The sequence below is a fragment of the Populus trichocarpa genome, chromosome 5, assembly GCF_000002775.5.
Source record: "Populus trichocarpa isolate Nisqually-1 chromosome 5, P.trichocarpa_v4.1, whole genome shotgun sequence".
In the NCBI taxonomy this organism is placed as follows: Eukaryota; Viridiplantae; Streptophyta; class Magnoliopsida; order Malpighiales; family Salicaceae; genus Populus; species Populus trichocarpa.
The window spans coordinates 12,286,757-12,312,780 of NC_037289.2; the positions used below are offsets into that span (position 1 = coordinate 12,286,757).

The 26,024-nt window shown below is 33.0% G+C and overlaps 4 protein-coding genes across 4 annotated transcripts; 2 read left to right on the forward strand and 2 right to left on the reverse strand.

Annotated features, from left to right (window-relative positions):
- Nucleotides 1-456: 456 nt before the first annotated feature.
- LOC7476425 (pentatricopeptide repeat-containing protein At1g80550, mitochondrial) lies at nucleotides 457-2,414 on the forward strand. Its single transcript, XM_002306472.4, has one exon. The coding sequence runs from the start codon at nucleotides 543-545 to the stop codon at nucleotides 1,860-1,862; it is 1,320 nt and encodes a 439-aa protein (XP_002306508.1). The 5' UTR covers nucleotides 457-542; the 3' UTR covers nucleotides 1,863-2,414.
- A 9,614-nt stretch (nucleotides 2,415-12,028) lies between these two features.
- On the forward strand, nucleotides 12,029-16,337 carry LOC7489774 (protein NETWORKED 2D). Its single transcript, XM_024602079.2, has 2 exons — nucleotides 12,029-12,609; nucleotides 13,365-16,337. The coding sequence occupies exons 1-2, from the start codon at nucleotides 12,516-12,518 to the stop codon at nucleotides 16,265-16,267; spliced, it is 2,997 nt and encodes a 998-aa protein (XP_024457847.1). The 5' UTR covers nucleotides 12,029-12,515; the 3' UTR covers nucleotides 16,268-16,337.
- A 925-nt stretch (nucleotides 16,338-17,262) lies between these two features.
- Nucleotides 17,263-19,570, reverse strand: LOC7489775 (nicotinamidase 1). Its single transcript, XM_002307267.4, has 5 exons — nucleotides 19,084-19,570; nucleotides 18,734-18,917; nucleotides 18,488-18,624; nucleotides 18,206-18,391; nucleotides 17,263-17,593 (listed from the first exon to the last, which is right to left on the reverse strand). The coding sequence occupies exons 1-5, from the start codon at nucleotides 19,228-19,230 to the stop codon at nucleotides 17,507-17,509; spliced, it is 741 nt and encodes a 246-aa protein (XP_002307303.1). The 5' UTR covers nucleotides 19,231-19,570; the 3' UTR covers nucleotides 17,263-17,506.
- Nucleotides 19,571-21,099: 1,529 nt separating this feature from the next.
- On the reverse strand, nucleotides 21,100-25,407 carry LOC7476426 (probable glycosyltransferase At5g03795). Its single transcript, XM_002307268.4, has 5 exons — nucleotides 24,791-25,407; nucleotides 23,821-24,107; nucleotides 22,914-23,146; nucleotides 21,618-21,775; nucleotides 21,100-21,480 (listed from the first exon to the last, which is right to left on the reverse strand). Exons 1-5 carry the CDS (start codon nucleotides 25,286-25,288, stop codon nucleotides 21,379-21,381), a joined length of 1,278 nt encoding a protein of 425 aa, XP_002307304.2. The 5' UTR covers nucleotides 25,289-25,407; the 3' UTR covers nucleotides 21,100-21,378.
- Nucleotides 25,408-26,024: the final 617 nt, after the last annotated feature.

A 26,024-nucleotide genomic window follows, 5' to 3' on the forward strand; every position in this document is an offset into this window, starting at 1 on the left:
TAGTGACTAAACTGTGGTTTTTTGTGCCCCATGAACATTAAAAAAAGAAAAATGGGATGGTTTTTTGTTTCGAAATTAAATTTAGTCCATGTTGTTTTAAATCTTTTTAATTGACAAAATCAAATTTTATTTTACAAAATAAAGTAATATAGATATATTTTTTGATATTGAGAATATAATATAACACTCAAACTAAAATAAATTATTAAGCTTAAAACACTGAATATAATATAGAAAAATGAAACTATAAAATAAAATTAAAATAAAATATATAATTGTTTAAATATCAATAGAAAGAGGGACAAAACTCAGACGCACGGTAGCCAACTAGCCATAGTAATTGAAACAATAAACAACCCTTCGTCTTTAGTTATTGTATATTAATTGTTATTGTTATTTGTTATCATGAATTGTCATTTGTTAATTATTAATGTTAATAATTTATTTATTTATTTATTTATTCCTGCCACGACAAGCATTGCAATGCCCCCCTCATCTCATCTCCTCTCTCCTCTTCTCTGATCCCCAAAGCCCAAACAGCAATGAACTCTTCGATACTTACTAGACGCCTAAACCCCGCTAAAACCCTCCTCCTTCCATACTCAACAAATACCCCCACTTTTCATTTCCATTCCCGAACCCCAAATCCCCCACAATCAGATCCACTAAATCTTGACTCCAGCACTGTTTTTCAAACCCTGTCATGTTACAACAATGACTGGAAACGAGCTCTGGATTTCTTCAACTGGGTGGAAACTGAATCCCAATTTCAGCACACAACAGAGACTTACAATCGCATGATTGACATCTTGGGTAAGTTCTTTGAATTCGATTTATCATGGGACTTGATTCAGAGAATGAGAAATAACCCTTTTTCAACGCCTAATCATACTACCTTTCGTGTATTGTTTCATCGTTATATATCTGCTCATCTTGTTAATGAAGCAGTAAGTGTTTATGAGGATAGATTAAAAGAATTCGGTTTAAAAGACGAGACGTCTTATTGTATTCTTGTTGATGCACTTTGTGAGTACAAGCATGTTATAGAAGCACATGAACTGTGTTTTGGAAATAACAATAACAGCATCAATGTTAGGAATATAACAAAGATTTATAATATGATTTTACGCGGGTGGTTTAAGATGGGTTGGTGGGGTAAGTGTAGGGAGTTCTGGGAGGAGATGGATAGGAAAGAAGTTTGTAAGGACTTGCATTCATATTCCATATACATGGATATACTGTGCAAAAGTGGGAAGCCTTGGAAAGCGGTGAAATTGTATAAAGAGATGAAGAGTAAGGGAATAAAGCTGGATGTTGTGGCATATAATACGGTTATTAATGCCATTGGTTTATCAGAGGGTGTGGATTTCGTCTTGAGGGTTTATCGTGAAATGAGGGAATTGGGTTGTCAGCCGAATGTTGTGACTTGTAATACGGTGATAAAGCTTTTGTGTGAAAATGGGAGGATAAAGGAAGCCTATAAAATGCTGGATGAAATGCCCCAGTCATATATTGCCCCTGATGTCTTCACTTATCATTGTTTCTTTAGGTGTCTTGAGAAGCCAAAAGAGATTCTTTGTCTTTTCGATCAGATGATTGAGAATGGGGTTTGCCCAAGGATGGACACATATGTAATGCTAATGAGAAAGTTTGGAAGATGGGGATTTCTTCGACCAGTTTTTTTAGTGTGGAAGAAAATGGAGAAACTTGGGTGCAGTCCAGATGAATTTGCATATAATGCTTTAATTGATGCTCTAATTCAAAAGGGCATGGTAGATATGGCTAGAAAGTATGATGAAGAGATGATGGCAAAAGGTCTTTCAGCAAAGCCCAGGGTAGAGTTAAATACAACCGAAGGATAAATGTGGCTATTTCCATTTTGCCACATGTTCTTGAAAAAGATCTAGTTACAAGCGAGGGTTAGCACCTTTTATGGATCAGAACCTGGAGCCGGCATGATTTTCCTTGCACACCATTCAAGAGGTGTTTTTACATTCATAGCCAGGGCACTTATTTTGATGATTTAATTTCCCTTTTAAAGCTTGTGCACAGAAAGTCTATCTTAATGTTTTTTTTAATTATTAACATGGGTGTCCGGGGCAGCTTGCGCGTACTTTGACTAATCCTACGAGCCCTGAAATTAACAACCATGTAAGCCTCCAGTGGCTCTGAAGTTTGTGGGACTCGAACTAGTAACCTTTAAGGAGCAAATTCAGGGCCTAACCAGTTGAGCTACATCCCTCAGGATTCTATCTTAATGTTTTTACTTGTTATAACATGTGGCTTACATCTATCTTACTCCTTCAACCACAAGGGTATATATTTAGTTGGTCATGGAAAGGGAAAATTGTGATTGTATATATCTTGTAGTCAATTAATTAATAAATATTTATTTATTTTTAATATTTATTAAATATTTGATTAATGAATTTAATATTTGATTAATAAATCTAAAATAAAGATAAAGTTCTTCAAACAAAAATATTTTGTAAATGAAATTATAAAGTTGTTATAGTTATAGGATTTCTATTACATCGAAATATTGTTCATAAATGTTACTGGTTAATGTTCTATTATAACTGTATATTAATTAGAGTTATTGAGACTAATATATATTATGTTATTTTTTTTTTTATGAAAGGAAACATTTGTTCTTATAAGTTAAAGGTATAATGGATATCTAGAACTAATATGTAGGTGCTCGTCAAATGATATTTACATTGAACTCATCATTATAAGAATTTCATAGGAAGAGATCACATGGAATGACTCACATGATAGTTATGTAAGTGATTTTTAAATTTGAGATTACTATGTTATCTTATATATGAAATGTTATGTTTTGATCTTGCTACACGTTCTAATTAAGGGTAACAAGTAAAAAGATATTGGGTATAATATGAATTATATGAAAGTATTTGAGTAATCAAGAGAAGATTCATCACTCTAGGTGAATTACAAAAAATGCTCTATATGTTCTCAAATAGTATTGATTGTAAATCCTTGTGCAAGATGAAAAGAGATTTGAAAAAGTTTCAAATTTTATTCAAATAATCATTGAATATGTTGTTGAGAATAAACATGATTTAACAAAGTAGATACATTTCGTGCTATAATGTCTAAATTGAAATGTTGTTGATGAATGAATAATAATTACACGAAGAAACTGATTACTAAAATGTTAAGTCAAATCACTTATAACTTTTCTAATATTTAGAGAATCATGACAGTTGTTAGACATTATATTTGACCTTTAAATAATGAATGAATAATAATTATACTGAGAACTAGTCACTAAAAGGTTAAGTCAAACCACTTATGACTTTCCTAATATTTTGGGATCATAATAGGTTGTTAAACAATATACTTGATCTTCAAATATAAAATCAATCAATTGTTGAAATTATATAAAATTAATTTATTCAATCCTATTTTATTTAGAATTATGATTTATATTTGAACCAATTTATTACAAAACTTAATGGGGCACATATAGAAGAACCATTGGTCAGAAATTAAAATAGAATGATTAATTAAGTGTGACTTGATTGTAAATAATTTTTAGAAATTGAGGACTAGAATATAATTTATTCATAGGATTATAATTCTAAAATTAGAAAAAATAAAGCAAGGATTTGATTGAATAAATTTTTAAAATTATCCTGAAATAATATTGTGATATTATCCAGGGTGCAAATTAATATTTTTTTATTTATAGCATTTTCAAGTTTTTTTTATGAATAGAATGTTATGCCTTTTGTTTTCAGTGAAGTAAATAGCACAGTACACAAAACACCTAAAAAATACAAAAGAAAAAAGCTAAAATTCAAAGGCATGGCAATTCATCTCTCCTAAAAGTGTTTAGGAGATTTTTTACTAGTAGGTCATGTGAATTACCATTAGAAACCGAATACTTGAATGACTTATGATTTGCAATAACCAAGCAAATATTAAGAAAAAAAGAAAAAGAGTATAGAGAACTTTTGTCGGATGAAATTTGGTGACAACTTCATCCAAAACTATCATTAAAATGAAAATCCTCATCACATAGCTATAAGGTTGTTTGATGTATGGATTTTTGAAGTTTTATATTTAAAAACTTTTAAATTGAATTTTCCTTTTGAATTGTTGGTTATAGTTTACTTTTTAAGATTTTATTTGTTTTTAAAAGGTTTAAGAGAGAGTTTTTCTTCTTCTTTTTTCCATTAAAAACTTGCAGAAATATTATTTTTATGTGGTGGTTGATGCTCATGCTAATTGATAAGTCCTTTAGAATGACGATACTTATAGAAAAAGATAAGAAAAGGTGAAGTATTGTTTGTCTATAGAAATATCAACCCAAAGTTCTTTAGAAACATTTGAAGGTGTGTATATAACTCATGGGGCATCACTTTAAACTTAGTTTGTGTACATGTTATGTACCTATCACAAATGTTTTATGCATCTCTTTTCATGTTAAGCCAATAAAAGTGTTCATGTAAAACTTCTAAAGTCTTAGTAATCTCAAAGTGTTCAAATAATCCGCCACCATGAGTTTCCCTTACAAGCAATTCATTCATTAAACAATTAGGCATAAATAATATTTGATCTTTAAATAAAAATGCATTTCGTCTAAAAAAATCCATTAGTTGCTGAAAGCTCACATTGAAAATAAATATCACCGAAATCAGTATCATCAGGATATAATTCTTTCGCATACTCAAATCCTAAAAGTCTAGTATTCAAAGTGTTAAGAATAACATACATTTGCGATAATACATTTGCAATTATATTTTTTATATTTTGCTTGTATTTGATGACATGTGAGAATGTCTCAATAAATTCCACCAACTCGACATGTCTACGATTCATCTTACCTTGATTTTTCAAGTGTCTAAAAAATTGATGATCGGTATAAATCACAAACTATCTAGGACAAATGTAATGTTGTCAAGCCTTCAAAGTTCTCACTAATGCATATAACTTTTTATCATATGTTGGATGGTAGTTTAAAGTTGCACAATTAAGCTTTCAACTGTTCAGTAGTGTGGTGAAGTATAGTTAAAATGATGTTTTGCTCTGATTATAGTTTTGAAAATATTTGGTTAATTAATAGACACATAATTTTACATGGATTCTACTAAATATTATCTCTTAAATATTTTTTTTATGATAAAACTATAATTTATATTTTTTTTATCTATATTCTTAAATTATAATTATAAAAAGTATCACAATACCAAATATATATTTAATAGTTTTTGTTGTCAAAACCTTCAGAGCACGGTTCCGCTTCCAAAACTTCCAAATCCGCCAGAATCCTACGGATCCATAAAATAATTCAAATATATGAATATTAATTTTTTTTTTATTATTTAGCATTTAAAATAAAAAAGAATGAATATTAATAATCACCATGACGTTTTTGACGTTTAAAAGAAGCCTTGATTTGAGAAAAATGGAAGGAAATCATTGAAAAGTTCAAGTTTTTTAATTGAAACTGTTATGACCCATATATTACCCAATTGGAAAGTGATGGCTTGCAAACTTACATTTCGGTCCTTATTCCTAGAAACATTATAATTTAATACAAATCATCAAAATTATTTAATCAACTAGATCCCTTCACGTGACTAAAATAATTTTTGATTGGCTAATTATTTTTATTAGAATTATATTAAATGAACTGTTTTAGCAACAAAATCACAACAATTTTAAACCACCCTTTGTATCGAAGCTATAAAATTTAAAATATCACTACAAAAAACATGATTTTTTTTTGTGTATGTGTACATATATATTTAATTACAGAATTTAAAAAATCATAATTACATATTTTTAAATAAAACTAATATATATTTTATCGTGAGGTTCGGAAAAAAATATTATCCATTATATAATTTCGAATTCATATTAAAAGCTTTGTCACATTAGTTTGTGACTTCATTTTTCTAATAAAGATCGCTACATGTTTTTATTAGAATTATATTAAATTACTTGAATATGATTTCATACTCATAACTCAACTGAGTAGAATTCAACTTCAAATATTAATAAAGGTTATATCAAATACCACTATATAATAACTAAAACTACTTTAATTTAGATCAACAATATAAAATATCTAACCATCACAAATTCACAAAGTAATTTTTAAGCCATGTTTGTTTTTGTGTTTCAAAAGCGTTTTTGAAAAAAATTAAATTTTTTTTATTTTTTCTTTACTTTAAATTAATATTTTTTGATGCGCTGATATCAAAAATAATTTTTAAATAATTTAAAAAAATCATTTTAATGCATTTTCAAGTGAAAAGCATTTTGAAAAGTAGCTTTTTAAAAAGTAATTTTTCACGTTGAATGAAAAGCTTTTTTGGTACAAATTCAAGTGCAATCTTAAACATGAGTAAGTAATAAAATTGAAGATAAATCACATATAGGATTTATTCAAAATAACAAAAAAGTTGTTGTGGTTACTATTTGGAGCCAAGATTCTATCATGAGGAAATGGAAGTATAATTTGGAACCAAGATTCTGGGGAAATTATATGGCTTTTCCGCTACTTGTTTTGCTACTTTTGTAAACATGCAAGCATATCATATATTATTACTAACTATGCTAAAAGAATAGGAGAATTCACTGTTCATAGAAATAATATGAATTTTTTTAATTTTGGTTATCGAATTTTATTAATTATAATTTCATCTTTTCAGATTTTTTCAGATTTCATTAGCATGAGATGTTGAAATTTCTTTTGGTTTGTATTTTTTCACATATACAAAGTGTTGAGTCATATTTTAGTGATGAATTAAATATTAATTTTGTGAAATAAAACTTTATTTGTAGTAAAACTATAAATTAAAAGAAAAATGAAGACAATGTAAGCAACAAAAGAAAATCATGATTGTATTCTGAATTTATGCACATCTATAGATGCAATTTTGACATATATATATATATATATATATATATATATATATATATATATATATCCTAAAGTGTAAAGCATGTTGGATAAATTGTGCATAGCACACACATAATTGTTGTGTACTTCCTTTGTTGACGGATTAATAAAGTTTGGGCTTATTCCTCATATTACTTATATTATTGTTATGAAAAATTATTTTTAGGACATGTTATGAATTTTGGTGATGCCTTTTAGGTTAATAAATGCTTCGATTATACTTATAGATTTGATGAATTAAATTTTTTGATTTTATTTAGACAAGTATGTGGTGGTGTTTATAGATAATATACTAGTTTATTTAATCTTTTTTCAAGAGCATGAACAACATTTAAGGAGTGTATTGTAGATTTTAAGGGATCATCAGTTATATATAAAGCTAAGTAAATGTGATTTTTAGTTGAATAAGGTGATTTTTTTGGGAATGCAATATCAGTTGAGGGGATATTTATGGATTTGAGGAAAGTGAAAGCTTTGTTAAAGTGGGAAAGACAAATAAACATGAAAGAAATACATAGTTTATTATGGTTAGGGAGGTACTACAAGAGGTTTATGGAAGGGTATTCCACAATAACATCTTCTTTGATTCGATTAACTTGAAAAGAAGTGAAGTTTGAATAGTTAAAGAAGTGTGAGGAAAACTTTCAGGAATTGAAGAGAAGGCTCACTTCTGTCCTAGTATTGACTCTTCTCTCAGGGTCAGAATGGTTTATAGTTTATAATGATGCTTCTAGGAAGGGTCTCCAGTATGTTTTGATGCAACATGAAAAAATCATCTATGCTTTGAGGCAATTAAAGCTAGATGAGGTTAACTATCTAGTGCATGATTTGGAACTTACAACCGTGGTGTTTACATTGAGAGTATAAAGACATTACTATATAAATCCTAGGTGCAAATCTTTACTGATCAAAAGAATCCAAGTATTTAATGTCAGAGAAATAATTGAACATGCGACATAAGCAATGATTAAAGTTAATAATGGATTATTATTGTATTATACATTATTAATAACAACTGGAGGCCTTAACTAATCCGGATTTAAGAAAAAAATAAAGGAATGATTGACTTGATTTGACACGGTTAAAAGTCCAAGTCGACTCACAACCCATTCAAAACCCAAGTCAAAAACTCATTAATTTGTTTTTTGAAAAATAAATATTTTTTTGGCAAAACAACATCGTTTTGATTCTTTTTAAAAAAAAATTGGGGTTGACACTCTTGACTCTTAAGTCAGGCCTTATCCTAAATCAACCCTTAAATTGGGTTTAAAACCATGATAATAACAATTTTTATCCTTTCATACCTTAATTTGATAAGTTTGGAATAAAGAGTATTCTATAGGGATATTTTAGGGATAAAAAGTAATAAATATTGTCTCTAGATATATGTCTCATTTGCATCTCTTATTTTAAAAGTAAAAAATTCACTCTAAAATTATTGCATTAACAAATTTATTTTTATATTTCTATTTCTAGCTCTTTAATTAAAAATATTTTTATTTTTATTGTCTGCATCTTTTTTGTTTCATGACAGTAACCGAATCCTATCTCAACGCACTATTTATGTGAAAATTAGATACTCAAAAGAAACAAGAAAAAATACAACATTTTCAAAGATATGACACCTTTTATGATATACTAGTTTAGTGGCTCGCAGCCTTTTTCAGACATAAAAATATCAAAAAAAAAAACTGAGACTCAAGAACCTTGGGTTTGGGTCTGTCTGCAAGGCCAGACCCAAGAGCCTTGGACTGACGACAAGGCTAGGCCCAAGAGCGTTGAGTCTGACTGCACTGCAGGCCCAAAAGTCTTGGGTTTGGCTAGAACACTAGATCCAAGAATGTTAGGTCTAGCTGCAATGCCCGACCCAAAAATAATATTTATAATATTAATTATAATACCAATAGTAATATGAAGCGCATAGAAATAGAGTTGCAGAGGTTGAAAATTTAGCAGTGGAATTTGTTGATGAACAATGGCACTACTTTTTTTTCCTTCTTTCCTTCCCATGAGTTATCCTGGGTCGCTGATTAGTCAAATTAACCCAGGTTGATATTGGATTATTAGGTCTCTAGATCTTTTATTTTTTATACTTTTCCTTTCTATAGGATTATCCCGGGTCACAGTTTTGTTAAGTTAACTCGGGATAACTCGGGTTTTATTTATTTATTTAACTTTGATCCTTTTTTCTAGGTCATTTAAAAAATTCTAGGTCATTTAAAAAAAATTAATGTTCTTCTCCTAATTTCATGTCACGGGTGGTTGGTTAGTAGAGTAAACCTAGGTTGACTCGAGTTCTTTTCTACCATGTTTATATTTTCAAATTTATTAATAATTATATAAATAATGTTAACAATAATGTTATTATTGTTGTTGTTGTTGTTGTTGTTGTTGTTATTACCCTTCAAATCAAATCTATGGTTTTTTTCAATAGTAATAATATTTTTTAAAAAAATATTAATACTGGACCCAATATACTTGGACTTGATAATTGATCAAATCCAAGATACACGTGGACTTTGCAGGCGGCTAAGTCCAACAACCGAGTCCAAGGTACTTGAACTTAGCAGCCAGCCAAGTCCAAGGTACACTTGGTCTTGGTAGGCACCAAAGTCGTCGGACCCAAGTTACTTGGGCCGGCGCCTTACTGGACCCAAGTTACTTGGGTCTAGCGCCCTACTAGACCCAATAATTTACTTGGATTTGGAGCCCCAGTCGGATCCAAGTTGCTTGGGTATGATGTTTTGTTTTTCAAATTTAACAAACAACATGGTTTTTTTCAACAGTAATAATATTTTTTTTCCAATTTATTAATAATATTAATAAGAATAAGAATAATAGTATTTATAATATTAAATATATCTGACTCAAGTTCTTATAGTTTTTAATTTTACCATTTAAATTAAATTTATGGTTTTTTTTTTCAATAGTAATAGTATTTTTTAAAAAAATTATTAATAATAATAGTAGTAGTAATAGTAGTCATAATATTAATAAGAATAAAATTAATATTATTAATAATAAATATTAACACTTGGGTATGACATCACCTTCCAAACCTAAGTAACTTGGGTCGGTGCCATTGCCAGCCCCCAAGTAACTTGGGCTTGGCGCCTCAGCCGGACCCAAGTTTTTTGGTCATAACACTACTACCAGACCCAAGTTACTTGAGCCTGGAGCGCCTGAAGGGCCCAAGTAGCTTTGGTTTGGCTCCCCTACCGAACCCAAGTTACTTGGGTATGGCACCCTAGCTGGACCCAAGTTACATGGGTTTGGTTTCTTTGCCAGACCCAAGTAACAATAATAATTTTTAATTTTACCATTCAAATCAAATATATGATTTTTTTTAATGGTAATAATATTTTTCTTCAATTTTATTAATAATTATATTAATATTATTAATAATAATGATAATAAGTTTTTAATTTTACCCTTTAAATCAAATTTATGGTTTTTCTTCAATAGTAATGATTTTTATGGGATCCAAGTTACTTGGGTCGGGAGCCCTTGCCGGACCCAAGTTACTTGGGTGTGGCACTTTTTTTTTTCAAATTTAATAATAATAACAATGATAATAATTTTTAATTTTACCCTTCAAATCAAATCTATTGTTTTTTTTCAATAGTAATAATATTTTAAAAAAAAACATTATTAATTATATTAAGAATAACAAAAATAATAACATTTATTATATTAATAACAATATTAAACATGTCTGACCCAAGTTCTTATAGTTTTTAATTTTACCATTTAAATCAAATATATGGTTTTTCTTCAATACTAATATTATTTTTCTTTCAAATTTAATAATAATAATAATAATAATAAATATTAAATTTGTGTTAGGCATCACTTTCCAGACCTAGGTAACTTGGGCTAACACTCCTGCCAGACCCAAGTTATTTGGGCCTAGTGCCCTGTCAGGCCCAAGTTACTTGGGTCTGGTTTCGTTGCCGAACCCAAGTAACTTGAGTTTGTAGCGCCCCAGCCTGACCCAAATAACTTGGGTCTAGCACCCTAGCCTACTTGGATCTGGCACCGCTATCATTCTCTTGATTTGTTGCACGGTGATAGAACACTTATAATTCAATTTTAGTAGTCAAATCCAACCGAACCCCCTAAAATCAAGCAAAATCCAAAACAAATGAGCGAAATAACCAATGAAGCACAATGAGAGGGAGCTTACCTGCCTAGAAAGAAGCCACACAGTAACTCACCAAGTCTCCAAGACAAAAAAAAAAAAAAAAACTCACGAAACGGATATGTTCAATAGAAACTTCTTAATCCTATGATCCAAGAATCCTCTCGGAAGATGATGATACGAAAAAAGAAAAATCCACAAACTATTCTTTGTAGTTATATGCCAAAATATTAAGTCGGCTCATTTATCTCTTGATGTTTATTGTTACAGGCCTTTTGAATCTTCTATTTACCTTTTTTTTTTCTTGATTTAGTATTTTTATATATATGAAATATAATTTTACTGTTGTTTTCTTTATTATTGATTAATAAGAATTTTCTTGTTAAGATACTATAAATTGATTGAAAACCTCGTATTCATACTAGAACCATGATATAATTCAATAAAACCTTCAAACTAACTAATTACAAAGATTCGCTGACAAAAATACATGTCGTGCAAAACCAACCCAAATCAAACCTCACTGTACCAGCCCCACCCTCTCCCAACAACCACCAATCAACTGGGTACACTGCAAGAATGATAGAAGAATGACAGGCCACAAAAACTCATTGACCACCTACAACCTAGCGCAACCGTGTCGAAAGAGATGCATGGCAGAAGAAAGAAAGAAAAATGATCTGAATACATTGCATGAATAACGCACGAAACACATGAAAAACTCGTAAGAATGGTCCAAATTCCCCCGATAAACATTGCTCGAATACACAGTAAATACACTCACAATGCACAGTGCAAAGTTGATCTCTTAGTTTTGTTTGTAATGACAGGTGTGAGACTATAAGTTTAGTTTACTTGAATGGAGCAAGTCTTGTTGCTTATATTGTTGATAATAATTATTAGAAGAAGAAAAGGAGGAAAGGGTAAAGAGAACTCAAAGAAAGAAAGAAATTGATTAGAAAAGAAAAGGGAGGTGTTCTATATACACCCTGGAAAAGCAAAAACCGTGCCATCCATATTCCATGCTTACACTTGTCTATCACAAATTGGCAGCTGGGCGTTCGGTCTTTTCATTTTAACTCGATTCAACAGCTAATCCATCCGGGAATGGCTCCCCTCCATCATCTCATTATTAGCATGTAGTTGGAGCATCCTCTCTTTTGTTTCTTTCAATTTGAAACCTCAACCAACAACCCTCTTCTTCTGTCTTTCCAAAACAAAAGGGTACGACGTTTCGGGTTTCCATGTCTTGTTGTGCTCTTTTGTTAGAGAAAGGGGGGGAGAAAGAGGGGAGGGCTGCACTTACTTGCAGCGTTGCATTGCATGTAGTTTGGTCTGTCCCTTGTTGAAGAAAGAGAAGGAGAAAAGCTGCATGATCCAACATATTAATTTTTTATTTGGAGAAACAAAAAGAGAGAAGAAAGAAACAGTAATATGTTGCAGAGAGCTGCAAGCAATGCTTACTCGTGGTGGTGGGCAAGCCACATCCGAACAAAGCAATCTAAATGGCTCGAGCAAAACCTTCATGGTAATTATTAGTGTTTACTCTTGTCTAGTTATGTTAGTGATTGGATTAATGAGCCTTTTGTAAACCTCATGTTGTAGCAATCACACATTCATTTTTTATTCACGGGATTTAACAAAACGCTGTAGAGGGAGATTTACGATTGAATAGGAAATTAGACTACTTCGTATGCTAATCGATTCATTACGTGCATGATACACTCCATCTGATTTCTGCAAAGCTCGTTCTTGTTGGAAGAACAAATTTAGTTGAGAATACATTTGTTTTCCTTTTCTTTTTTGCTATAAAAAGGCAAGGCCAAGCCCAGATGCGCTATTAGACCAGCTTGATCAAGTTTCTATATTTCCCAAAAGTCTGGATTGGTTTACATCTCACATGTTTGGCTTACATATGCATGAAAAAGATCTCATTTCAATGCATTTAGTTTTCCAGTTAAGTCAAGCACGGCAATGACTTCCAGGTTTATTCATTTTGTGATGGTAACATATGGTAAAAGTCTAATGTTGATTATATAGAACCTGCTTAAAAGAAACCAAGTCACAATATTAGGCCGTTTTTAATAAGATTCTGGACCTCTTCCGGCAATGTCAAATAATTTTGGACCTTCTGCTGAGGAACTGATACTACTGGAGTTCATTTCCATCTCATTGCTTTATAAATTTGTCAAATGCCTTCATCTATATATGAATCAATTGATCGTAACATGCATAAACGCAATGTGTATAACATGCCTTAACAACACAAATCTTCAATTGCAGATATGGAAGATAAGGTTCAAAACGTGCTCCAACTTATTGAAGAAGATGGAGACTCTTTTGCCAAGAGGGCTGAAATGTACTACAAAAAGAGACCAGAGCTGATACACTTCGTTGAAGACTCTTACCGAGCTTATCGGGCATTAGCTGAACGGTATGACCACATATCAACAGAGCTACAAAATGCCAACAATACCATTGCTTATGTTTTCCCAGAACAAGTCCAGTTTGCAATGGAAGAAGATGGAGATGAGACCCCATCTAAATTTGCAAAGAAGCTTCCAGAAATCTCAAAAGCAAATATTCCCAAGGTCCCAAAGATTCCTAAAGATATAAAGGGTATCATCACATCAGCTTCAAAGAAGCTGCAATCAAAGAAGTCAATGAAAGGAGCAAGGAATGCAACAGTTGCCAAGTCTGGTTTGAGCAAATCCGAGGGACTCCAAGAGATTGACAAAATTCAGAAAACAATCCTGGCTCTACAAACTGAAAAAGAGTTTGTGAAGAGTTCTTATGACAGCAGACTTGCCAAGTATTGGGAAATTGAGCTTCAGATCAGGGAAATGCAGGAGAAGGTTTGTAATCTGCAAGATGAATTTGGTGCAGGCATGGTCATTGAAGACAACGAAGCTCGGAAATTGATCGCATCGGCAGCCCTGAAATCATGCCAAGAGACATTGACTCTGTTGCAGGAGAGACAAGAGAGATCTGCAGAAGAAGCAGTAGAAGAGCGGGAAAGAATCAACAATGCCCGGGGGAAGTTGAAGTCTCTCAAGGATGAGTTTTTGCATGGTGAGATCAATCCAGAAAATCCTGAAGCCAAAGATGAACCTTTAAAAGGAGTAGAAGGATTGGATAGTATATATCAAGGAGTGAGCAGTGATACAGAAGAGAGACAGGATATGGAGTTGTTGCGTGAGAAGATTAAGGAAAACTTCGAGGTTGGATCTAGTGCATGTGTCACCATGGGAGAACTTGCTGAGAAGATCGATAAACTTGTAAACAACATCATTAACTTGGAAGCTTCAGTTTCATCACAGACAGCTCTTATACAGAGGTTAAGGTTGGAGACAAATGAACTGCAAGCAGAAATTCAAACTTTAGAAGAAGACAAGGAAATATTATTCAATGGCAAAAATGATTTGAGGGAACAGCTTAGGGAAATGGAGGAGAAATTGTATGGACTCCAGGATCTAAAACAGAGTGTTGAGCACCAGAATAACAACCTTCAGGCACATTTTACTGAAGCTCGTTCTAATATCGACCACCTCTCTGAAAAATTGCTGTCTGTAAAATCAGATGAGGAATTCGAGGTCAAACCTGAAACAGGGGACAGATCACTGGTAAAAGTTGAATCACAAGAAGTTGCACTCAATCCTGATGATAGCCTTGAGAAACATCAGAATGTGAAGACAAAAGAGATGCACGAGCTCAAGGTTGGTAAATCCCATGAAGATTCCAAGGGATCAGAAGATGCACTAAATCCTGATGAGAGTCTTGGGGTACAACAAAATCTGAAGCCACGTCACGAGCTCAAGGTTTCATATTCTTCAGAGAAAGGAAAGGAATATCCTGCGGAATCCAGTTTCTTTGCGGAGTTAAAGGAACAAGAAGATAAAATGAATGATGCTGATAGTTCTATAAAGACTACAGGGATTAAAAGAGAAGATGAAGAGATAAAAGAGCATGGGCAAAATTCAAGTCAACCCAAGAAAACTATTGACCTCAACAATTCTCTGGAGGAACTTAGTGGCCTGGAAATTGAAGAAAAAACTGCTAAGAAAGACTCACCTTCACCGATGGATGATCTCAATGTTGAAATATGGGAACAGGAAACAATGCTAGTTGATGAGCCAGACTGGAAGCAGTTGTTCATGAATGGTATGGAGAATAGAGAAAAAGTACTGTTGACAGAGTATACTACAATTCTTCGGAATTACAAGGAAATAAAGAAGCAGCTTACTGAAGCAGAAAAGAAGAATGGAGATAGCCTCTTTGATGCAACAGTGCAGGTAAGAGAGTTGAAGAGTGCTAATGCAAAGAAGGATGAACAGATTCAATTTCTACGCCAGAAGCTGATCCTTCTTCAAGCAGGCTTGGGTGAAGATAGCAAACCTGTAGAATCAATGGTGACAGAACAAGAAGTAACAGGAGACATCAATGTGATTCTATTGGACCAACCAGAAACTACCTCAGAAATCGAAGATCGATTCCGGATGAACATTGATGAAGTTCTAGAAGAGAACTTGAATTTCTGGTTAAGGTTCAGCACTACATTCCAACAAATACAGAAATTTGAAACTGAAGTTCAAGATCTACAGTCTGAGTTGTTCAAACTAGAGGAAAAGCAAAAGATTCAAGATGGGAGTAGTAATGCAAAATATTCTTTGAAATCAGATGCGCGACCACTATACAAGTACCTTAGAGAGATACATACTGAACTGACAGTCTGGTTAGAGAAAAGCATGCAACTGAAAGATGAAGTGAAGAGCAGATTTGCATCTTTGTGCGACATTCAAGATGAAATAACAGCTGTATTGAAGGAGAGTGCTGAAGATGATGAGTTCAGGTTTACAAGCTATCAAGCTGCTAAGTTCCAAGGAGAGATTTTGAACATGAAACAAGAGAATAACAAGGTTGCAGATGAATTGCAGGCAGGCTTAGATCACATAACAACACTCCAACTCGAAGTTGAAAGAACACTGGAAAAATTGAACGAGGAATTTAAGCTTTCCGGATCAAAGCACCGTCAAAATATCCAGCTTCCACACTCAGAAACTCGATCTCGAGTTCCTTTGCGGTCGTTCATCTTTGGCATAAAACCCAAAAAGCAAAAGAATTCAATCTTTTCTCGCATGCACCCTGCAATGAATAGGAGACATCTAAGATCAGGACCTAACGTGTAAATTAGTGCTATTTGAATCGGTTGGCTGAGTTCTATCTAATCCATTTGTTGTTGTTGTTGTTGTTTCAGAAGCCTAAGCTTCCTTCTCTGTTCTACTTTTTATCAAGGTATGGTTTCTATGTACTACGGGTGCTTACTATTGATCAATCAAAAGTATCAGAACAAGAAGAATACTTCAACAATTTGATTTCACTTAACCTGTTAGTGGGTTTGCATTTTAACCTTATAAAATCAACCAAGAAATCTTTTCTGCGCAATTCTATGAAAGTTTTGCTTTCCTGTTATATGCTGTCCTCAATGTCTGTAACCAAGCCACATCCTTATCAAAAAAAAGAAAAAAAATTGCTTGTAGTACGACTACAGACAAAATGTGAACTTGAAATTGACGAATTTATTTGAATTTGATCTTCCATTTATTGCATATCAAAACCATTATTCATGCGCCAGAAAGAACATGATATATTCTTTTCTTTTCCTTCTCTTGAACCTCAGAAAGAACACGTAGTTTGGAAGTATCCTTAACACTTGGAATGAGAAACATCCTTTTGAACAATTCTGATGGAGAACGTGTTGGCCTGGTTCTCTGTCCTTCCAGAGGATATTAACTGCCGTGCTGAAAATTCTGGTAAATTCAGTCCTGAAAATGCAATTCTATAGAACTGCAGCATGAATTGAATGTAATTATGGGAAGGCTCACTGCATCTCAGGCTCAACTGCAGGGGTAAGTAACTCTCCCTTCCCCTGAATCTCCACCCACCAATTCCAGAACTTCAACACGAGATGTTCAAGATGGAAGCCTCAAATTTAATCTACTGAATTGTCAAGTGCCTTGTAATTCAAATTTGGTTTGCTGATCTCCTGAAAAGGGATGCGAAGCCTAGTCACACAAATTCCAGTTTATATCCCTTTCAATACTATATAATTCATGAATCGAAACATGGAAAGGTCACTTTTTTCGTTGATGAACAATTGAAACAGAACCAACTACGAAATCACTGGCCAAGAACATTCCTGTTGATACATTGTCATTTAGAATTGCACAGAAGTTTACCAAGCAAAACATAATCAAGAAACACAGGGGCATGTGACAATCTTGTTTTCCATTCAACTAATTTCAATACCTATGCCATAATTATTGAGTGGCAGCCCAAATATAAAAAACCTTTTTCTAGATACATACTGTTCTTTCGGCTACCCCTATCCGACGAACATGTAAAGCATAGCTGGGCTAAAATAATGGCTATGGCAATGCACCAAAAGAAACCTCTGATACTACCTTAGCTCCCCTTCCCTGGGCCATATAGAGGCCTATGTGATGCATCAGCTCCTGCCACACAAATAAAATAAAATGAAATGGGGTAAGATTGCATATTTCACCAATGCATAGGGAAAAGCATGTAATGTCTGTTTTCCGTAAAGATGCAAATTCAAGTAAATATCATTACAAGAAAAAACAAAAGATTAAGCCAACTAACATACAATAAAAGAAAATGAAATTGTTCTTTGATTTGATCCATTGATCAAAGAACCTGATCCTCCAATTTGTGCATCGCACTTCTCATTTGTAAAGGCACTGTCCCTTAATCATCACCATGCATTAAACAAGCAATCTAATATTAATTTACACCACCCCATCATGCCTATACCGTGCCTTAACTATTAATTTATATGTCCAATCTCAACTGCGTCGAAATCCTAATAATCTAACAAAATTGGCATGTCTGAGATCAATAATCTGAGAAAAATGCTGACCCGTGATATATCTACACTTATTAGAAAATTTTGCATTCGATATACACAACCCAGCCATCATGGTAATTGGCTAGCCCGCTAATCTAAATTGAAGTACACCACAAGGGTTAATCAAAACAGGGAACATGGGGGGGGGGGGGGAGCGGAATCAAAGCAAGCAAACCAATGATTAAATAATTCAAAGTACCTGTGGGTGTGCTATGGTATCTTTGAGAGTTTCGGCAATGTGAAGTGGAAGATCATAGGTTGCACAAGCACGAGAATACACAACCACATCCTCTAGAGGAGAAAGAAAGCCACGATTTCTGGCAGATAAGGCCGAAGAAACAAAATCCAGGACACATATATCTGTGCATATCCCTACAACCAGTAGCTTCCAAAGGGAAAACATGCACCATTGATTTTTAAAGAAAGAAAAGAAACAATAAATAGAATTTGAGGAAAAGAAAAGAGGAGTGTTGCTGCTTACAAGTTTGATGTCATTATTTCGAACCCAATCAACAAAGACATTGGAACCATCATGTTTGTCAATTGAACCAAGGAATCCATCAATACAATCCTTGCGGCGAAGAGTTGCACTGGGATCATTCTCTAACCATTGAAGGGCTATAAATAAAAAAGAATAGAATACCATCCGTTCATTCATCCATTCAATAAATAAATAAGAAGAAGAATAGTACGGTTTTTATTGTAAGAAGAAAGAAACAGTAGCTACCAGGAATAAGATTTGCTTCATCAGTTCCTAGAATGCAATGAGGAGGGTAAGGATGCTCGGGTATATCAGGATGATGGGTATCAAGAAAGGCAAAAACAGGCCATTTCTTTTCACAGAATAATCTAGCAATCCTCGCTGATTCCTCCACCATTTCTGATATTTGCTTATCTGCCACTTTTGGGGCCTGCCAAAACAGGTTTTTTTTTTTTTTTTTAATAATCACAAACAACATAACACAACCTCAACAGAACAAAACAAATTGAGACCTCTCTCTGTCTATGCATATATGTAGGTAAATAGTATAAGAAGAAGAAGCAAAAGAGCAATTCTTGGGTTGTTTGTTTTGTTACCAAATTGCCAGCACCAACAGTACAAAAGCCATTAACAAGATCGACCAAGACCAGACCAGTAGTCTTAGCTCCATCTCCGTTCAGAGGCAGCCTTCCCTCTTCAACAGGAAGCTCCTTCTTTAACAAATCTATCGTCTGCGACATCATCTTCTCTCTCTTTCTTCTAAAGTCTAGGCTAGAGAAAAGAGGTAGGCAATCCGGTCATGTGACCAATACAGCATGCGCACCAAGATTAAAGGAATGTTAAAATAGACTCAGAGTACGCGTAGGGCCGTGTGGATGCAAATTTTCAAAAGATCCCTTGGAAATTTGTTTTTATTTTATTTTTTATTTTGTTTATACATGAAAGCGGCCCTATTAGACCTGACCGGACGCCGGGCTTCCCGATCACCCTGTTCAGAGGACCTGCCCCGGTCCGGTCTCTAACAAAGTCAAGGTCGGGCCCCTCAATGTCTGAAGCGGCCCACCCGAGTCAAACAAGTACAATTTAGTTTGTTTTATTTGTTTGATTTTTATTTTTTTAGTGCTTTTAAGGTGACTTGTCACCCAATTATTAACAAAAAGAAAAAAAACATGGAGCGCATAACACTCCTTATCAAAGAAATGTCAAGTATGGACCTGGGCTTTTTCATTAAAGGCCAAATATATGGGCCTTGCCTATCATGTTTATATGCACTTGGTCTCATTTGCTTTTCTTTTGTATTAGATTTTTTTCTACTTAAATATTAATTAATGCCATCTCTCTTCTTATTATTATTTTACTGTTTTGGTTAACTTTATTATTTAATTGATCTATTTATATTTTTTTTACTTTTATAGTACAAAGAGATTAGTTTAATTTGATTCTAATTTTTTCCCTCTTGTATTTTATAAAAAAAATAAAAAAAACAATCAATATAAAATATTTTCTTGAGCATCTATTGCTTTAACTGTGAATATATAACAATTTCATATTCAATAAATAAATGTATGATGTTTCATTAGAATATACAGAGCTTTGAAGCGCAACTCTCAATTCGTTCGAAGCTATTACTATTCCATTAGTTATTTCTTTGTAACAATTCACATTAATTATAGGCTCTTTTTTTCTCAATTACAACCTTCCATGGCCTAATTAATGATCCGTTTATCAAGATTTGTTACATAAAGGAAAAATTAAACAAAAGATGATAAAAGTATAGAACAAGAAGAAACCATAAGATCAATATCAAATTCACACACAAAAATTATGTTTAGTCCACTCTCTTTCCTTTTTCTTCCTTTATAATCCTTTTAGTTTTTGTAATTTTAATTTCGATCTAAAAATTTATTTTTTTAACATTTTAATCTTTAAACTTTAAAAAAAAAAAATCACCAAATAATGGCAAATAAAAGAGAGTTTTTAGTTTGTTACATTCCAATAATAAAAAAATATCAATCTTGGTGTGAACTAGTTCTATTCGATGAGACGGTCTTATTAAATTATTTTTAAACCTTTATCTGGCCGGAGAATATAGATTAGTGTTGAGAAAGAATTTTTTTTTCATGTTTGATTATGTGTGTTTTCGAATCACTATTGGAGTATTTTAGGTGTTTATTGCAGTTTCAAACAAACATCTCAATATTTATTGACGCTTAATTTTATAAGTATCTATTTTGATTATCATGTAATTAAATAAAAAATAGTTTTAGAAAAAACAAAATTATTAAACCCAATAAAATCAGATTACAAGTTTGACAAGTTGATTTTAAAAATTGGGTTTTAAAATTTATTTTAATTTGCTATATATAAGATTATCATGATTTCAAATAAATATCCTAACATTAAATTGGTGTTTTAATTTGCAAGCGTCTATTTTCGTTATCATACAATTAAATATAAACTATTACAGGAAAAAAAAAATTATTAAACCTAAAAAAAAAAACTATTAAACTCAATATGCTCCATTATGTAAAACACTTATTTAACAGGTTAACTTAAATTGATTAAGGATTAAAATTCATAATTTATTTTAACTGGTTTTCTAGAAGTTATCGTGTTCTCAAACAAATATAATATTTAATTTTATAAATATTTATTTTTGTTATTGAAATAAATAAATAAAAAAACTGGCGGAAATCATGAATCAGAAACATATACAATAGATCCAGTGCTGGACAGAAAGAAGAAAAAGAATTTGGAACCTTAAAAGTAATTCCCTAGCTCAAAGGGGCATGGAGGACGTTTTGTATGTGACAATGTACAGGCTTTGGGTTGCAAGCATGAAAGGTTTTGAGCATATACTGATGACAATTGGAATCAGGCCCCTTGAACAGCTAGTATTTGATCACATGGTGGCGCAGCCAGAGATCATACATGACCATATGGAATGCATCATATTTGACAGGGGGCGAATTCCACTGGAAATGCTTCTGTACCTGATAAACATAACATTAAGTGCTTGTGAGTTATTGCAAATCATCAAGAAGAAATCCAAAGTTGCTGAGTCATAACGAAAATCCATAATCTGGCAAAAAAAGAATCACATTTTAAGCTGCAACGGAGAGGGCTCTACCTTCACTAAATTCTTATGCAGTGAAACCAACTTATTGTCGGGTATGTCCTTCAGAATTTGCTTGAGTCGGTACACATCCTGCTCCTTAAGTATGACGGAAAATTTGTGCCAATCAAGAATGTCATTGAATGGCAGGTCATAATAGTTGGACAATATTACTGCAAGAGAAGGGACAAAAGTATTCAAAGAAAGTGATTCTCAACCAACTCTTTGAACAACAGTTAAAATTGCATGAAAAATGTTTGTGTTTACAGGAAGCTTCATAACTATGGAGCATGGTTCTAAAATAAACTATCGTTACATAACATATGGCCGTTTCATAACAGAGTTTTAGCCTTCTATTAATTATCCGTTATATTTTGCGACTGTAACAGCTGTAATAGGAGGAACAACCATTACACTTGAGAAATTATTTTTTTATTTATAAATTTATCTTTTCCCTCAGTGCATGTTATTTATTCACAATCAAATGGTTTATATTGATTTATATAAACACCGACCTTAGTATGTTAGACATTTCATTAACATATATTTGTAGGTACAAAGCTATAGCCATGAGCATATTACATAACACCCGCAACAGCCTGCTTCCTTGCGACAGCAAATGAATCCAGGACTGAAACCATGATTTAAAACCATGTTATGGAGTTTCTGACATCTTGCAAGTAATCCCAAGAAATTATCCAACTGCAACTAAACAATTGTCCAGCTAAGAAAATACTAGTTAGGAGTAGTACTGATGCTAGAAGAATGGATTTAGTTTTATGCTAGACCAAAAGGTGTAGTACCACATATGAGCTCTAGGGGTGCCTCACTTGTGCAATCTAGATGAAGAGATTCAAAAAATAACTCCACGCACGCATACACACACATATATAAAGAACTATTAATCATGCTAGGAAGTCATTTGTCCTTTGTTATACCAAAAAAAATTTTTCCATGCATCATGCAAGGTGTTCCTTCTATCATAATTCAGGGGCAATCAGCATGATTGCTAAGCCCCAATTAGATACTAAGAGAATATGAGCATGCACAAAATGAGTAAGACTAAAATAACAAATCTATGTCAAATTTCCTTCATGTATGTTTTTTGTTTTCAATTCATTTTTTATTTTAGTTTTTAGTTTTTTCAGGTGCTTAACCATATTCTCCAGGTATTTAAGTTCGGGTTTAATGAAAGGGACCTTGTTAAAGAATCAAAATCTTTAATTTCATATTTTGAGATATGAAATTATAGAAACATATTTATACCCATTCTTGGCTATCAAAAAAAGTTGCAACAGTTGTAACACTTACCAGGAATACATCCATAATGGATTGAGTCAGCTATGCGTGCACTGTTAACCTGAGATCCACCAGGGCATATACAGTATTTAGATCCATAAAACCTCTTCTGATAGACAAGATGTCCAGTAGCCCTATTTATTCTGTTGTTTGAAATATCTAGTTCTGTATCATTCTCCCACACACGTGCTAGTATAACTCTAATTCTAGAGTTTCGATGGCCAGCCCAAAAACCAAGAGTTGTCCTGTAAAGCAAATGAACTCAAGGGTGAATTCTATCCAGTTGGAAAAAAAAATTCAACATCTATCTACACATATGCCTATCTCAATTGACGGCAACTTTATCAGGTAATGAGTCAATCAAAAAATCGTGAAAGTTGTTTTCATGGAATGAACATGGACGCAATGACAAATACACACTCAGTATAAGTTTCCAGCATGTAACCTTTGTCAATGATAAATGACAACCGCAATACATTTGGGCTTGTATTTTTTTTTTCTTCGGTGATAGGTAGCATGTGAGCTTCTAATATTCATTGGGAAGCACAAAATAAAAACACAGAAATAAGGATGTGAAATCTAAAGAGTTAAACATTAATATTATGAGTCCACTTAAAAAGAAAAATAGAAGTCTATTAATGTCCTCAATGTACAGTAAGATGTTAAATAAGAAATAAAAAAAAAAAGCCCCAAGATTCACAAGAGATATCCTGTATTTTCAATTTTAGTTGTCCATAATCAATCATCAAAATGACTGCTATTGTCCAAACAAAACAATGACGCACATGCAAAATGCAACAACGCTTCATAGTCTACAGAAAAATGGATACAACCATGCCCTTACAAATCCTAAAAAACAGAGCCTATAAAACCTAAGCTTAGCAGAATAAATAAGTCAACATTTTTCACTTATTGTTACCTCTTCTCTACATCATTTCCTCCAGCAGGAAGGGCAAATGGCTGGAGGACCTGAGGAAGAGCAATATCTTTGTGTGGAATGAACCCGACATCATAGCTAGGGGAGCACACCACTCTGATTGCATTCTTTATGAGAAACGGAACTCCTTCAGTGGCTCTTACACCAACATCATGACAAGTGACGAAAAAGTGATCAGCACCCAATGTTCTATTCCAATAGGGATACTTGGATTTCAAGCTTTCCACATAATTATCAACAATAATGGTCATATTCTCATAAGATATTCCCTGCACAGAACAATGAATTTCAGGTTTGAAGCAACTTCATCAATCAGAACAACCAACAATGCAATGCAGCATCTTTAATTGATTGGGTTAGTAATAAAAAGGAAAAGGTAGTGCCAGATAGCTATTCATGCATAGATTTAGGCATCTGTTATGCCAATTTAGATTGAACAAGCAAGCAGAGCTAAGGGAAACTAATGTAGAATATAGTAATGTAGAAAAATAGGAGCCATCATCAACAAAGGGTTTCCTCACTTAGAAAAGCAATATTTATCTATCAAATGCTTATCAGTCAAAATATGAAGAAAGATTTATTGTAAGTGGGTTTGCTCTCCATGTTATCATCCAGGATCGAATCCAAAAGGGGCCATGCGAAGAATAATTTGTCATGGATGGCCTGCATAAGAATCGACAGGGAAGGGGCTCAGACTCGGCGCGTGAAAGGTAACCTGATGGCACACTTACAGTTGGTGCCCAAAAGAAGAATATCAAGAAACATAGGTGGGTAACAATTCCAGTAACACACTGTAGTGAAGAAAATGTAACCAAATAAATATTTAATAAAATTCATACTGAGAATTACAGAAAGACAGGCAGGAAAGTCAGTCTATGGTAAAGCTGAGAGCATGAATAGAGAAATGCAGACAGATGCAGCAGCAATTGCTAAATAAATAAAAATAGAAGACCTTGCCGCGCATCTTGTGGCAGGAGATGGGAATAAAAAATAGGTGGGCTTGATCAGGATCCTGTGTTTGAAACCTGCTCTCTCTTATATTCTGGAAAAAGTACCCTTCGCTCGCGTATTTGCCAGTCAGTTTCCTAGGTGTTTGATAAAATGTATTTGGATCTCCATCTGGATATATAAAAATCTTGAAATTCCTCTCCATTTCCTCATAATTCAATTTGAATACACGTGGCGAATGGTACAGATCGGATATCTCGTCGTCGTCGTAATCTTTAACCAATATAGTCGTCTTCTTGGTCGCCGGCGCTAAAGAAACGGAAGATGCGGAGATGGAAGAAGAAGAAGAAAAATAAGAGGAATGGAGAGAATTGAAAGAAAGGTATGTGAAAGAGACGAGCGTTAGGATTGCCAGAGTGCGGAGGGATCCTTTCAAAGAACACATGGATTGCTGTACTTGTTGCTGTTGCTGTAATTGTTGGGACAGCTTTCCGGCCGTCATTGCCGGAGGAGCCACTGGTGGGAGATTTGGGTTTTTCACTCAAGTTTCAGACCGGTGGACTGTTGTGGGTTTTTTGCGCTAATAATTGGGTACCTGTTTTATTTATTTCACCGCCTCAACTCAAATACCATGCCAAACGTCAAGTAGTTTTTCTTTCTTAAGTAAATTGTTATTGAGTAAACTACAAAAATACACTCGAATTATTACGTCATTCACTATATTAGAAAAATTACATGAATATCTTATAATTTAATCTATTTTACACTCCATGGTATATTTTAAAAGATTACAGTTTATATTATACACTCGATGCTATATTTTAAAGGATTACGGTTTATATATATATAATTTTTGATACAATAAAAAAATTATCTAATAAACAGAGCATATGTATAAATACAAGAATATAAAACATGGATAAAACAAAGCTTGAAATTTGAAGAAATCTTGTTAAAATTTATATTAAGATAAATGCAAGATATATAGATTTTAATATAGATAATACAAAGATGGAGAAAATGATGTGTTTTTTCCTTAGAGATATTGGTTTTCTCTGCTAAAGAATTAGCTAAAAAAAATTATTTGCATTAAATAAAGAAAGAGAGACACCTATTTATAAGGGGATATGACAAATTTGAAATTTTACAAAGTCTTGTAATTATTGGTCTTTTAAAAGATTGTTAGATGAAGTTGTATGCCTTGTCTCCCATCATTAGGAGTGATTTGTTGTATTTGC